The sequence below is a fragment of the Dysidea avara genome, chromosome 7 (genome assembly GCF_963678975.1).
Source record: "Dysidea avara chromosome 7, odDysAvar1.4, whole genome shotgun sequence".
Classification (NCBI taxonomy): domain Eukaryota; kingdom Metazoa; phylum Porifera; class Demospongiae; order Dictyoceratida; family Dysideidae; genus Dysidea; species Dysidea avara.
The window spans coordinates 2,029,920-2,043,849 of NC_089278.1; the positions used below are offsets into that span (position 1 = coordinate 2,029,920).

The window sequence follows — 13,930 nt, forward strand, 5'->3', positions numbered from 1 at the left end:
TAAAGATTTTGATTCAATACACACACACACACAACTTGTACTGACAATACACACAAACAATAGACACAGATCTGTTTGTATAATAAGAAAGTTATAAATAATAAATTACAAAAACAGGAAGACTGGCTAAGTGGTCACTCGACCATTCATTGCTTGATACGATGTGCTGGTGGTGGTGGTTGTCGTGGTTGTGGTGATGTCTTGTAGGAGTCTATCAGATTCATTATCATTGTTAATAGTCAGGAAATTCCCCTTTGCTCTCTGTGGGAAAGGAAGATGGTAAATTGACCACAAAGTAAGCTATATAAAATTAAAGTGTGCTGAATACACACGTTTGCTTGTGAGATAACTGGGACATAGTTACCATGCACAGAAAATATCACATTTCTCTTTGCTGAAAAATGACTGTTCAATTAGAGTATTTAAATAAAAACTGCTTGTTATGCAATTTATTCTATCATACAGTACGGTAGTACTGTATGATAGGAATCATGAAGAATTGGGTTTTCCTAGCCAAAAAATTCACCCAAAACCAGCTTCACAACTCCATCCTGGCACCTTGGCAGTATTGGTTAGGTATAACCAAGCCCAAAAGTGCTTTCAGTATGATCCTAAAGGCTTGCAATAAATAGTTACGAAATTAAAAAAAAAAAATTCAATGGAATTTTCTACTGACTAACTGCCTGCCTGCCCGATGCCTTCAGGCAAGCGTAACTCGATAACAGCTAAGGCTATGGGCTTAATTTTTCACTGTTCAACGTCGCTTCGTCCCGAGACGTGCCTTTTGGCATACCACAGTACGTACAATGCATGCATCATGGACTTACCTTTGTCCTCCTTTGTGTCCCATTTCTTTTTGCTGACAGCCTAAAGTGTTGATTCGCGGTAGCGCGATGCATGGCTTCCTTACAATACGTTTGTAAACAGGAATCGTCCGTATTTTCTGTGGTGAACAGACTAATTGCTGAGACGATTCTAACACTGTTCTTTGCTTGTAACGGGCTGAACATAGCTGAAAGCGAAGAGTAATGGCCGCTGCACTTTCAAGGCAGTAATTGACAGTTGGGAGTGCGCGAATCGTCATATTTTCGAGGTGACTGGATCGTTGCAGAAGTACTTCTTCTACTGTTTTTCGCATGTAGCGCTGTGGATTGGGCCGAACACAGCTGAAAGCAAAGCGTAATGGCCACTGCACTTTCGAAGCAGTTTTGATAGCTGGGGCGCGCTCAGACGAAAACATTAATTAAGGCACCATCCTTTCTTTTGATGCGGTATGCGTGGGTTCATCAGTCATAATAATGTTACAAAAAAAGTAAGCAGACAAGTTAAAGGAAAAATTTGAAATTTTAAGTTCGATTATGGATCATAGAAAAAAAAAGTAAGGAAACAAGGGAGATCGCCTACACCTGCAGATATACTAGTGAACATTTAATCCCCAATCCAGTCTATACCAAGACCAAGACTGAATTAGGGATTAAATGTTCACTAGTGTATCTGCAGGTGTAGGCGATCTCCCTTGTTTCCTTACTTTTTTTTTTCTATGATCCCTAATCGAACTTAAAATTTCAAATTTTTCCTTTAACTTGTTAAAATAAACCTTACATTACGTAATTTAGAATACATGGAATGACTATTTTTGATCATAATACTCTAATAGAGCAGTCAAGTGTACCTGAAAACAACAAAGTTCTGATGTAAGTTCAGAGGAACTCTGTATACACATTGCAGTATAGTGTTCATGAAATGTAGAATTCTATCCAAAACTAATTACAAATCCAGTAACAGATTAATATTGGAAAGTTCAAAAGGGTAATAGGGATTGCCAAAAAAGCCATGAAACTAGAAGGAACCAGAGGAGTGATAACAAATCCTCATTAATTTTGACATCTCAAAAGGAATAGTATTGGAGCATTTCTTGATAGATCAAAATAGGGATTTGTGGTTTACATTACAACCCCAGTGATCCCTTCTTGTTTTATGGCTTTTTCCAGTGATCCCTATTGCCCTTTTGAATTTGTTACATTAACGAATTCTTCACCGTACAAGGTGATTAACTGATGAAAAGTACAAAGACAGTCAAGCATTACACACCGAGAAATTACGTAGTAACACATATCATGTACACCCAACTACTAGTGCTGGGTGACAATGCTATCGCGACATGAAGATTTTGTATGCCATATGTCACCACTGGATGATAAAACACAGGGTATATGACTAAGTCACCCAGCACTGCACTACAACATATCGCAACACAGATTACTCACATTAGTTTCAGGATAAAAGGATGATGAATCATCGGTACCATCGTGTGATGCTGGTCGCCGTGGTGATGGCGAGAACACTATTAGCATAACCCAGAGGGGCAGGAAGTATTTCACTACCTGTGATCACATGATCTCATGTGATTCATCAACTACAACAATGCACACTCACTCTGTGAATGACATAAACGAAGATTGCAGCAACTTCATCGGATGTCTGTCCAAGTGGAAAAGTAAATATTGTCACATGAGACTACAAGAACTGTGGCTGTTTAGCCACTTTGATGAATGTTTAAATCTAGATATCAGCTTGGTAAAATATATCTCTATACATTACACAGTTCTAGCAATAGAGTAATACTAACAGATTTATAGACAACTTGAATACAAGAATCTTTGACTTACAAAAGGTTTGTCACAGTTGCTATGGCTGCCATGAGCTACAAGAATAGATAAGACAAATACACACATATTATATTAAACACTTTAAAAAAATTCTGAGGTATCAACATGCAGTATTAGATAGAATTGATGACCTGAACATTACCAAACTCCAAATGTTCAATTAGAGTGTTTTGTCAACAGTATAGACTCTATCCTCACAAAAACAACCACGCTGTGTGAAAAAAGGTGTGGCCTTAAAAGCCTGGGTGAAAAAAGTAGGTGGCAGCCAAGAAATGGCTGCAATGATGTTGTTAAAAGTATTAGCATAATCACTGTAGCCATTTCTTGGCCGCCATCTTTGATTTCACGTCTTTTTTTCACCCAGGCTTTTTAAGGCCGCAACTTTTTTCACAGCTTAGCTGTTTTTGTGCAGATATCACTTCTTCATTTTTAATTGCAAGTTCCAAAGCCTATGGTTGGCCTTGATAACTACAGCATGGTTTTATGTATTGAAATGAAAAGGTGCATATATCCCAATGATAGCTGGGCAGATTCAAGGAATGGGAAATGCCCTAAGTGTTGTACTTGGCTACATGACACACGTGATATTTTCATAATTTTTGTAGTACTCTAATAGAGCACACATTTTTTCTGAGCCCTTCATACAGAATTTCCACTGAATAGATCTACGAGTTATCATTCTAGTGCACTAGAACTTTCATTTATAAGGTAGCAACTGACAGCAGTAGCAGAGTGGTAAAGGACTTGAGTTTCCACAGCAAAACTGGTTAATTTCCATTTAGTCACTATTGAGCTACGAATGTCTGAAAACAGCATTTTCTTGGTTCCTGTAAATACACATTGCGTATCTGCACTAGCTGTACTTGGCTGCATGACACAATAGCGTGTGTCCTGATTAGAGTAACTGATCAAAGCTCTGTATAAATGAATGGTCATTAATATGTACTTTCAGCTTTTTAGTTATACAAACACCCTTCTCCCAATATTAGTTCAGATAATTAACTCTTATAATTATCATAGATGAAGGAAGGAGTCCTTTCAAATTAGACAGAAATTTTGCAGTGTGCAAAATAAATATATGATAGTATCTCTAACACAAAACTCAGTACACAGTGTGCAACAGTGATGTGAAAACATCACCACACAGGCATGTCCTGGCCAGTGGTGCTAGCTGACCCTAAATGTTTTGTTGTTGTGTGTTTAGTGTGTGTGTTATGAGTATGACACTGTATATCGTATATAATCTTTTAGAAAGCTGTAACTTCCTTATTTCTGCATGATGGCTTTCTAGTTGCCTTGATGGCCGATATTAGCTGTAAAACAGCTTGCAGAGAGCCACAAATATCTGACTTAAATGGTACCTGTCATTCTAGTTTATACATACATGCACACATGGACACTCCACACTACACTACAAGTACACTCAACACTCACTCAGTTCCAACACGAGGTCATACACAAATGATGTAATGGAGCTGATTTCAAACACCATCACCAACCTGCCAACAGATCACATGACACCAAGCGACACACCCACCATTAACTCACCCCCATAATTGTAACTTCTTAATAAGTCGGTTAGTGGCTGTTGTTAACACTGTATTAAGCTTCCTGACATCACCATGGCAACATATCCATAACATCACCATAGCTATACATGTACATAACTTACCGGGTGATGTAGCAGGATGACAACAGGAATAGTTGGGTGAGCACTAATTGGGAACTACTGAACTGTATCCAATGTGGAGCTACACACACAAATGAAAATTCATACGCCTCTTAGAATAAGGTCCTGCTCATATCTATTGTACATGAATTACACATCTTGAAAATGAAAACAGGATTTCAAATACCAATAAATTTTCTATCATCACAGTACTATACATATGTACTATAATTACCAGCTCACCTGTACACTCATTGAATTCATTTTTCTGTTTGATACACGCCCACAAGAGCAGACCAACAAAGTAGAGGAATATTAATGTGACACTTGGTATGACAACACTACAGGGGTAAGATGAGCATGACAAACAGTTACACATATGTGACTGGATCTGTGAAAACCCTGCATATATAATGGCGCATTTTCAAATTCTTTATTATTGAATCTTTATATGTATACTGTGGCCAAGTTTCAACCTTGTATACCAACAACTTTTGGGAGTTACAGGCCTACAAAGTAGCAACAACAGAAAGATCGATTTGTGCAACAAGCATTGGGAGAAAGATACAGGTGCTCACAAAAACGACTAACTTATGAACGCAATGAAGTACAGAGTTGCAGCCTGCACCATAGTGATTTCCATGAATAGGGGAGTCCATTACTGGGTAAGTGTCACCTTCCTTCACTACATACAGAGACGGAATCAGTGAAGAAAGATCGATCGCTTCAACGTGATGTAAACAAATTCCCATAACTCACATATCCTTAACAAAACATTTTCAAACTCCCCTTGAGTAGGCGATTAAGATGATATCCAGGTTTTTTTTATCATTAGACCCTTTTTTTACAAAGAACAAAGCATTTAAACTTCTACGGATCTCTTTTTAATTACACAGATATTTTACCTCATTCCAATCAATGGTTTATACTGAAAATTTAGGTTTGTGCATTATGTTGGGTTTTCATAGATCCGGTCACATATACACACATTATATACACCCATGCACGCACATGCACACACAGACATACAACAAACGCACATGCTTACAATTTAAATAATCTTTCTTGTGACAAAATTCTCGCTGCCAGGAAACCATAGAAATTACAAACGATCAGTAGCTGTTGTTATAACAACACAAAGGTGATCACATGAGACACAACACACCCAACACACACCCACCTCAATAGCCAACAAGAAAGTGGCAATGATGTCAATAATGACTGTGTCCACTACAATCCAATTAATAGCCCTACATAGAAAACACAAACATAAATCTGACCATACACAAAATGGGAGAAATATAAAAAAACTGCTACATGGTTTACAATAAGGTGGGTCTAACGTTTTGAAACATTGGTTCAATGGTTTATCAAAGTTAGCTTTATGTGAACATATTTTTGAGAATGTACAATTTTGTGTATTCTAAAACTGGTCCCTCAAACAGTATAGAGTAGTACATACATGCACAACTACATCAACACACTTAATAGTAGTACTGGAGCTTACACCAGAGTGAGACCCTGTCTTGTTGGTCAGTGATAAAAATCTGGTCACAGACCAAGAAATGAAAAGGCTGAAGCCTGTAAGGTCTGATGTATACAGTGTACACTAAACCTGTATTGCTATCTATCAAACCGTCTCTTGAAAACACTTGGAAGTGGGAGCAGTGATAATTCGTTGACTGAAAGAGTGAGCTCTTACATCCTGCAAAATCTGCTGCTCAAATATGTTAAAGGGATGACCCCTTGTAACATTGCAAGTTGGAAAAGAGAACAAGTCATAGTTGTCCTAATTTGACAAATTACCCCACCCATATGCCAACACAGTCATGGTTTAATATTACAGTGACATGTGATTTACACATGTTACATCACATAATCCATTAATTAAAACATATTTTATAGCCAGACAATAATGTAACTAACTATAGTATGTTCACGTTGAGCTGAATCCTCAAAAACATTTAATAACTCATGGATGCAATTACACACGATCTTGAAATTTGGCTCATTTGTAGTACTGTGCTTGACCCGCTAAAAATATTTCAAAATTTTTTTGTTCAAAGGTTTGACATAATATTTACCGTCAATCAAAATTTTCACAATACATTTCCTATTGGGAAGCCATATAAGTACAGTGTTCTTTATAGCCCTTTCCTGAACTTGTAATGGAGCCAAACCGTACATGTCTGTTGTTGACACCTTTGCTGTTACCAATAATCATCTGGTTGGCTGAAATGTTAACTCTGTTGAGAAAAGATCCACTTAAAATTTTTAGCTGTTTTTCAGGATTCAGCTCAACGTGAACATACTATAGACATCATTCTCTAATATTTAATAGCAGTAGTTCACTGCCATGTGTCAGACACATGTGTAATTCTGTGAAATAAAGTGAACTGATGGCTTGGAAAGTAACACTGTGGTTTAAACCTCTTTCAATAAACTCCCAATAGTATGACAAATGCCTCAACAGATTTGGCTTCAGCTCTGTAAGGAAACTTTTATCAATACTTGTATGAACTGTTGCCTTTATTGTAACAAAAATAGTCTAAAAACTCTTGGTTTTAAAATGTTCCACTGTAGTGCAACAGAAACTCTAGTATACCAAAAATATGTGCATTTTACAGAGAAGAAAAAGGTACCAGTTAACACTATATTCTTCATATTGAGTTAATCACATTAACGTGTACAGACACCTAATATGTTTTAGAATACCCACACTAAACAGTGATACAATCAAGCGAGTTGAATACTTCAGACAAAATGGTTTGTATTTGTGTGGATGCACTGTAATTATCAAATGAGATCACCAACACCCACCTATAGAGCATGCTCCTAATCCATTGTGATATGAATGGAAATTTTTGAAGGATTAAGTTATTTACATAAAGGTGGACAACTGGTAGATTATACACACATGGAAGCAGTGAACACACGCTGCATGTACAACACACCAACTACACGTACACACAGACAAACACTTACAGAAGACAGGCAAGTACACAGGTGCTATAATAGACCATGTAGTGGTGATAGTTAGCAGACCGATAACAATGTGACTGAATAGCCTGTAACATAGTCAATGAGTATTATGGCATTACACAGATAACGTTACTCACCCTTAAGATACAGGCTATCATTGTTATGACCGCTATGGAGAACATTACGCTGATTCTGAGGTGTAAGAATTATATAAGATTCACGTGACATAATATAACCGTACCTCGTACAAGAAGAAACTACGTGATATTGTAGACATCTCTTCGGGTCAGTCAGAGAAATACCCGGGCGATCTGAGGTCCAGTTTGTACGGTTGGATTCGTTCTCTAACCAATCCATATGCATAGCGCTTCATTATAAATTAACAAAATTATCACTCAACTTAACGCGCATCTTTGTTTCTGCTGGTCGTTGTTGTTAAGCGCCACTTGTACCAAGGCGATATCACTCCATCCGATACTTCTTCACGTAAAATACACTAACAACACGTAAGTTGTTATCGTTGGTGGTATGCTAGTATAGTGCTGTTGTGCATGTTTCTGATCTCAGCCAATTTAAGCAAAGGATATAAACAGGACTTTTTTTAAAAAAACAGGACTGCTCTCTCAATTTTGTAATGTAATCACTTTGTGCATTTATGCTCCTCGTGAGGCCTGCACAGTAACAATAATTAATTAATTAATGTTTCAGACACGCCCATGCACATGGGCATGGCTTTGACATTGCTTTACATTCTTCTCATTCTGTTTGATGGTTTAAAAGTACTTTCACCACTTTTGCATGTGCCGTGACTCATTTACTGATAATGTACTAGGTGATACCATCTTTGTGTCAGTTAAAAACTTTAATCATATTTCCTGCACATGTATAGTTCTCGCCTTGTTCCATATTAACTAGCGATACTCGCAGCCAGCAGCAGCCAGGGGTGGGAGGCAGAGGGGGTCACTGTCCCCCCACTTTCAAAAGTGGAGGGGCAGTGCCCCCCTCACTTTTTCCAATGCCCAGCTGCTAAAGTAAAGCAACTATGTAGTGGATGGCCAACTTACTCCTTGATTTAGCTAGTGGGAGATTGTGCTCTGCAAGAATGGAACACTGCATGTAGCTATCAGTGCTGGGAGTGCACAAGATCGATATACTCTAATAGAGAAGTCACCTACGTAACTACTCTAATAGAACATTCAGTGGAATCATATAAGTTGGTTCAGTTATGCAATTAATTCAATATATCTTCATTAACACATATATCTCAAAATTTTCAATTTTCCTGTTGGTGCATGCTCCTAGACCTTCCTAGTATTGGCATGCTACAAGTGTGTTAATCCTCAAACTGATGCTACATATTTTTGGAAAAAAAAAAACAACTAAAAAGCTAGTAGGATCTAGCTGTTTAAGGGTTAGTTTACATAGAATATCCTGGCTATGATTAACTTTTCATGTTATAGCTACACCATCATGTTATCACTGCTACTGTTGATGCTACTGATCAGTGATAATCTGGCACAGTCAAATGATCCCAAGTGTAGTGTGACATGTGGAGGTTCTTGTGACATCAGCAATGTGTTATCAGATGTGAAATCAAATGACACAGTTTGTCTTACCTCGATGAGCTATGCTCTAGATGATGTTACTATGGTAACTGATGTTAGTCATGTTTCTATTGTAGGTATTGATGGCATAGTGACCATATCATGTGGGGTGCGGGTTGGGATGGTGATCAGTAATGTGGACCAGTTGTGGATGGAGAACATTACATTTGAAGGGTGCTCATTAGCTGGAGAAAAGTGGGAACAAAATGTGGTACCACTGATAGAACAGCTGGTGGTATTCTTTTTAGACTCACCAAGTGTTGTAGAGTTCTTGCCAAATGTTGTGGGGAAATCCCTTACAATAATTGGATCACATGACATTACTCTATGTCGTGTTAATGTGCAAAATTCTAAAGGGGTGGGGTTACTAGCATTAAATATGATTGGCGATTCTTCTTTGAGAGATTGTGTGTTTGATAGTATTACTGACATTGGGTGTAGTGAGAGTTCTAATGATCCACGGTGCATTGCCAGTGGAGCCATGATTTTTATTGGTGATATTGCTTCAGGAAATCCATTACCAAACAACAACACTATTGTAATTGATAATTGTGTATTTAAAAATTCTGTATCACATTCTGATTATCTATCACTGGAATTGAGTGATGGAGTATTCCGACTTAATGTCAGTCTTGGTAACAAGTCTGTTAACCCGTTAGACGGGTCGGCAGGTCTATCAGTATTGATGGCTCGTCATCATGAGGGAGCTAGTCAAGAAGTTGTGATCATGAACAGCCAGTAAGTGTGTGCCTTGTCTGTCCTGTTTAGTTATCTACCATAAATGACTGGATCTGCGCCTTCCATACACATCCAATTTACCAAATTTGACAATTCATACGTAACTTGTGATTGGAAAAAGCTTGCAATGTGCTCAGTAGTGGGCACCAACATAGCTTAATGGAAGGAGAAAGTTTCAGGTTTGTATATTTCTTCAACACTAAGTTATCATCTTTCAAATTCATAGTAGAATTGGATGTGTGTGGAAAACCCCTTTTTGTAAGTCCGGTCACATACCATATAGCCTAAATGTTTCGAGGGGTCAGGGTCAGTTAACAGTGAAAACTATATTCTTGAAAAATTTTAGACCTCCGTTAGATACTCTCTCTTTTATTATTCACACTTGATATTACATAATTGCATTGCTCAACCTCTCAGGCTATACAGTATGATTATGGCATCAAATCCACCTGTGTGTCTATTACCACACTGTACTGGAGTCATACGTTAGTGGCTTTCATCCACTGTTTTTTAATGTTTTTTATTATTAATTAGTTATCCATCAGTGCAGTTTATAAAACACAACACTGTAGCTAGATTGAGCTGACTTGTTTTAAGTGACATATAAGTTGTGTAATTGTGTACAGCTATGCCATTTTTTTGTTTTTTTAATGCTGTTTATTGATGTTAGTAAAATTAAATTGCAGGTGAGAAACTAATCATGTTATGCATTCCAAAGTAATTCTGTTTTTGTTTGTTTGTTTGTTTGTTTGCAGGTTCCTTAACAATTCACATTTCTCTGCTGGTTGCATGCTTATACAAGTAACTGAGTACACCTCACATTTTAACCTCTATCTGCATGGCAACATGTTCAGAGGGTGCTCAGGTGATCCATATGGTGGTGCATTGTTTCTCTTGTTTGGGTACAAGCTTCAAAATTCATTTCAATTATCAAATAATTCTCTGTATGACACTGGAGTCAACATATTCAACAATTCATTTGAGGACAATTCAGCCTCCTGGGGTGGGGCTATTGCCTTAATTGGAGCCCCAGGGCAGTTATCACCACAGGTACCAAGACGAGACATCCTAATTAGTGACAACACTTTTGTACATAACAAAGCAATTTCAGGGTTTGCATTGGCGGTATGGGAGTCCAGTAGTCATGGCTATCGTCGTGTTTATGGTCTCAATATTTCCATCAATGGAAACTGGTTTGAGGAAAACTTGGTGATCAATGATAGAAGCAATTTTAGTACTTATAATCACTTCAATACAGGAACAATGTATATTGACTCTTCATATGTGACTCTAACTGGTGATGTTGTGTTCTATCGTAACAGAGGGGCCATCCTTGCCGCTCGTAGTGTCATTGAAGTAAGGGACACTTGTGTACTGAACATTTCAGAAAACGTTGCCCTGATTGGAGGAGGAGCTGATCTAAGAGATGGCTCATTGTTTATTATTAAAGACAATGCTACCATTCTGTTCCGCAGAAACTTTGCACCTTTACGAGGTGGTGGTATCAATCTTCTAAACATTCGTGGTTGGCCACTGCAATATCGTGATGGTTGCATATTTTACTTCAACGACTTTTCATATTGTCCTAGTCTAAATGGTCAAGCCTGCATTAATCTTACAGCACTGAGACAGCAAGGATTGGTGAACAGCCAGGTGATATTTGATAATAATACTGCTGGTATTACAGGCAATGCAATGTATGGTGTTCAGCTGTTAGATTGTCCCTGGACCCAGTTTGATTCAAACAATTTTAAAGATGGATTACTACAACTAAATCACACTATAAAATTTTATCCACCATTGGAAACACAATCAAATGTTATCAACACCCCAAGAGTGATCTTAGAATTGGAGGGGTTTTACCCTGATAGAGTAATGCCAGGTCAACCAGTGACAGCTATTGTCAGTGTTAAGGATGAACTAGGGGACTACTCCCCTAATGAAGTAATCGTAGAGCTTAGCAATTTTAGTAAAAACGCGTTTACAATAGATGGAGGGTCAGAAGCCTTCGTTGTTGAGAGAAGTAGTAAAGTCACACTTCGATTCTTCGGTGAAACCAATCAATACATTAATTTCTCAATATTTGCTGCTCAGTCATTCAGACTATCTCATTCTCCAGAGACAATTTATTTGACAGAATGTAAACCAGGCTTTGTCCACAGTAATGGATCTTGTGTGTGTGATCCTAAACTGCTAGGTGCTTCGAACAGTGTTAATTGTTCTGACAATGGTACCATTATAATTGAGCTAAATTACTGGGCAGGTATACTTGACAATGAGTATATAGTATCTTTGTGTTACCTACAGTACTGTGATGATGAGGCTGTTGAGATAGATTACTTGAATGACTCTGAGGCACAGTGTAATTTCAACCATGCTGGTTTACTGTGTGGTTCTTGTAGCAGTGGTCATAGTGATGTGTTTGGATCATCTGGATGTCGTAATTGCTCAAATTCCTCCATAGCCACGTTACTGTTGTTTGCCTTCCTTGGCATCTTCCTGGTAGCACTATTATTTGCAGGTCATATTACTGTGTCCTCAGGATATTTCAATGGAGTGATCTTGTATGCTAATGCTGTTAGTCTTTATCCTTATCTGCTCTATCCAAACAACTACAGTCCCTCTCGTAATCCTGCATCAGTTTTGATAGCATGGCTTAATCTAAACCTGGGATTTGAACTGTGCTTTTATGATGGAATGAGCTCTTTAGCAGAAACAACGTTCAGATTACTGTTCCCAATTTATTTACTATTCCTTTCTGTTGTGATCATCTTAGTACTCCGACGTACAAGGTCACGGCTATTTGCTCATCCACCAGTTCAAGTGTTATGCACTATACTGTGGCTAAGTTATGTCAGCTTGTTCCAGACTAGTGTGGAAGTATTAGGGGTAGTGTCCATTACTCGTCACCCCAGTGGTCACAGTGAGCCTCGCTGGTTACAGGACCCAACTGTACATTATGGCCGAGGTGCACATTTGGTGCTGGTTCTTATTGCTCTACTGTTAATGGTCCTACTGCTAATCCCTCTACCCTTAGTGTTGCTGTTTTATCACCGACTGACCAACTGGTTTCGCTGGCTAAACAAGTTACACCCATTTGTTGATGCTTTTTATGGACCATTCAAATTGCGTCATGTTCATTGGATTAGTTTTAGGTTACTCTTCCGTATGGGACTAGTCATAGTAAGTCACTTTGGGCAGTTACTTACTGTCTCTTCCCTACGACAGTACTTCACTCTACTACTGGTATACTATATATGTGGCCTATTGGTGTTCCAAGCTGTGGCATTGCCATTCAAGAGCTTTGTGGTAAATTTGCTTGATGTGTTTTATCTCACTAACTTGAGCTTCTTGTTTATATCAGCCATGTACTTCTCAGCACTTGCGGTTGGTCGTGATGACAGTTCAGACAGTGGTATACACATTGTTCACACCACTTTGTCAATTAGCTTAACTCTTTTTGTATTTGGTGTTGTATTGCTATGGCACTTGGTTATACAGCTACGAGAATTTCTAGCGAAGAAGTTTCCAAAGGGTGTGTATCGTCATGGGAAACTACTGTACTTGATACCCGAACCAGAAGGTGACATTGTGTTTAGCAAGACAGACACCATTCAAACTCGTGACAAGACAGTTACCCAGACAGTCATAGCAACAGATGAAGAAGAGTCATCAAATTTTGTTAGAATGCGAGAGTCCTTTTTGTCAGAAGATTATGACTAAACATACACAACATGCATTTTCACTACAAATATATATATTATCTTGCTTATTTTTTATCATTGTGTATATATCATATACCATCATTGTTGATTTTTGTGTGCTTTTTTTTGTAACAAATAATGCTATATATGTATGTACACATTCCCTTGCTTTATTAAAACATTTGAATGTCACTTGTTCAGTTTGCCGCCTGCAGGACCTGTTTGAAGTGGCAACCACTGTGCAACCTGTTGCCCTGGTGATGAAAGCACCTCACGCCACATACGCTGACATGGAGGATCATCAGAAGCCCTAGACAATACTGCCACACCCACAACCTCATCCCTACTAAATCGGTCATAATCCATCACAATAACTAACAAGCTCAGCTCATCTATGGGATAAGGTCTTATCACAAACTGAAATGATTCATTAAACAATGGATTAGGAGCATTTCTTTTGATTGATGACCTCCACTTAGCCCTTCTCTCTCCACTGTGTAGTAAATAGAGTTTGACATAGGGATCTATGGGGTTAAGGTATTATGTGGAGTGCAGTAACAAACT

General features: G+C 38.2%; 3 protein-coding genes across 4 annotated transcripts in view; 1 reads left to right on the top strand and 2 right to left on the bottom strand.

The window, feature by feature from the left end:
• Positions 1-7,745, bottom strand: LOC136259639 (uncharacterized). Its single transcript, XM_066053125.1, has 13 exons — positions 7,562-7,745; positions 7,458-7,512; positions 7,324-7,406; positions 5,519-5,588; positions 5,387-5,457; positions 4,582-4,679; positions 4,342-4,420; positions 4,218-4,280; positions 4,104-4,168; positions 2,670-2,704; positions 2,437-2,481; positions 2,268-2,384; positions 1-261 (listed from the first exon to the last, which is right to left on the bottom strand). Exons 1-13 carry the CDS (start codon positions 7,681-7,683, stop codon positions 127-129), a joined length of 1,038 nt encoding a protein of 345 aa, XP_065909197.1. The 5' UTR covers positions 7,684-7,745; the 3' UTR covers positions 1-126.
• On the top strand, positions 7,732-13,558 carry LOC136259636 (uncharacterized). 2 transcript variants are annotated; one of them, XM_066053119.1, is made up of 3 exons: positions 7,732-7,826; positions 8,781-9,662; positions 10,418-13,558. In XM_066053119.1, the coding sequence occupies exons 2-3, from the start codon at positions 8,791-8,793 to the stop codon at positions 13,383-13,385; spliced, it is 3,840 nt and encodes a 1,279-aa protein (XP_065909191.1). In that variant the 5' UTR covers positions 7,732-7,826; positions 8,781-8,790; the 3' UTR covers positions 13,386-13,558. The 2 variants fall into 2 exon arrangements, with proteins under 2 accessions (XP_065909191.1, XP_065909192.1); XM_066053120.1 differs by having other exon boundaries at positions 7,738-7,826; positions 9,002-9,662.
• LOC136259637 (synaptotagmin-1-like) overlaps positions 13,365-13,930 on the bottom strand; it is a 2,724-nt gene continuing 2,158 nt past the window's right edge. The window contains exon 5 of the mRNA XM_066053122.1: positions 13,365-13,890. Coding sequence (XP_065909194.1) covers positions 13,556-13,890 — 335 coding nt within the window. The 3' untranslated portion in view covers positions 13,365-13,555. The remainder of the gene's footprint in view (positions 13,891-13,930) is intronic.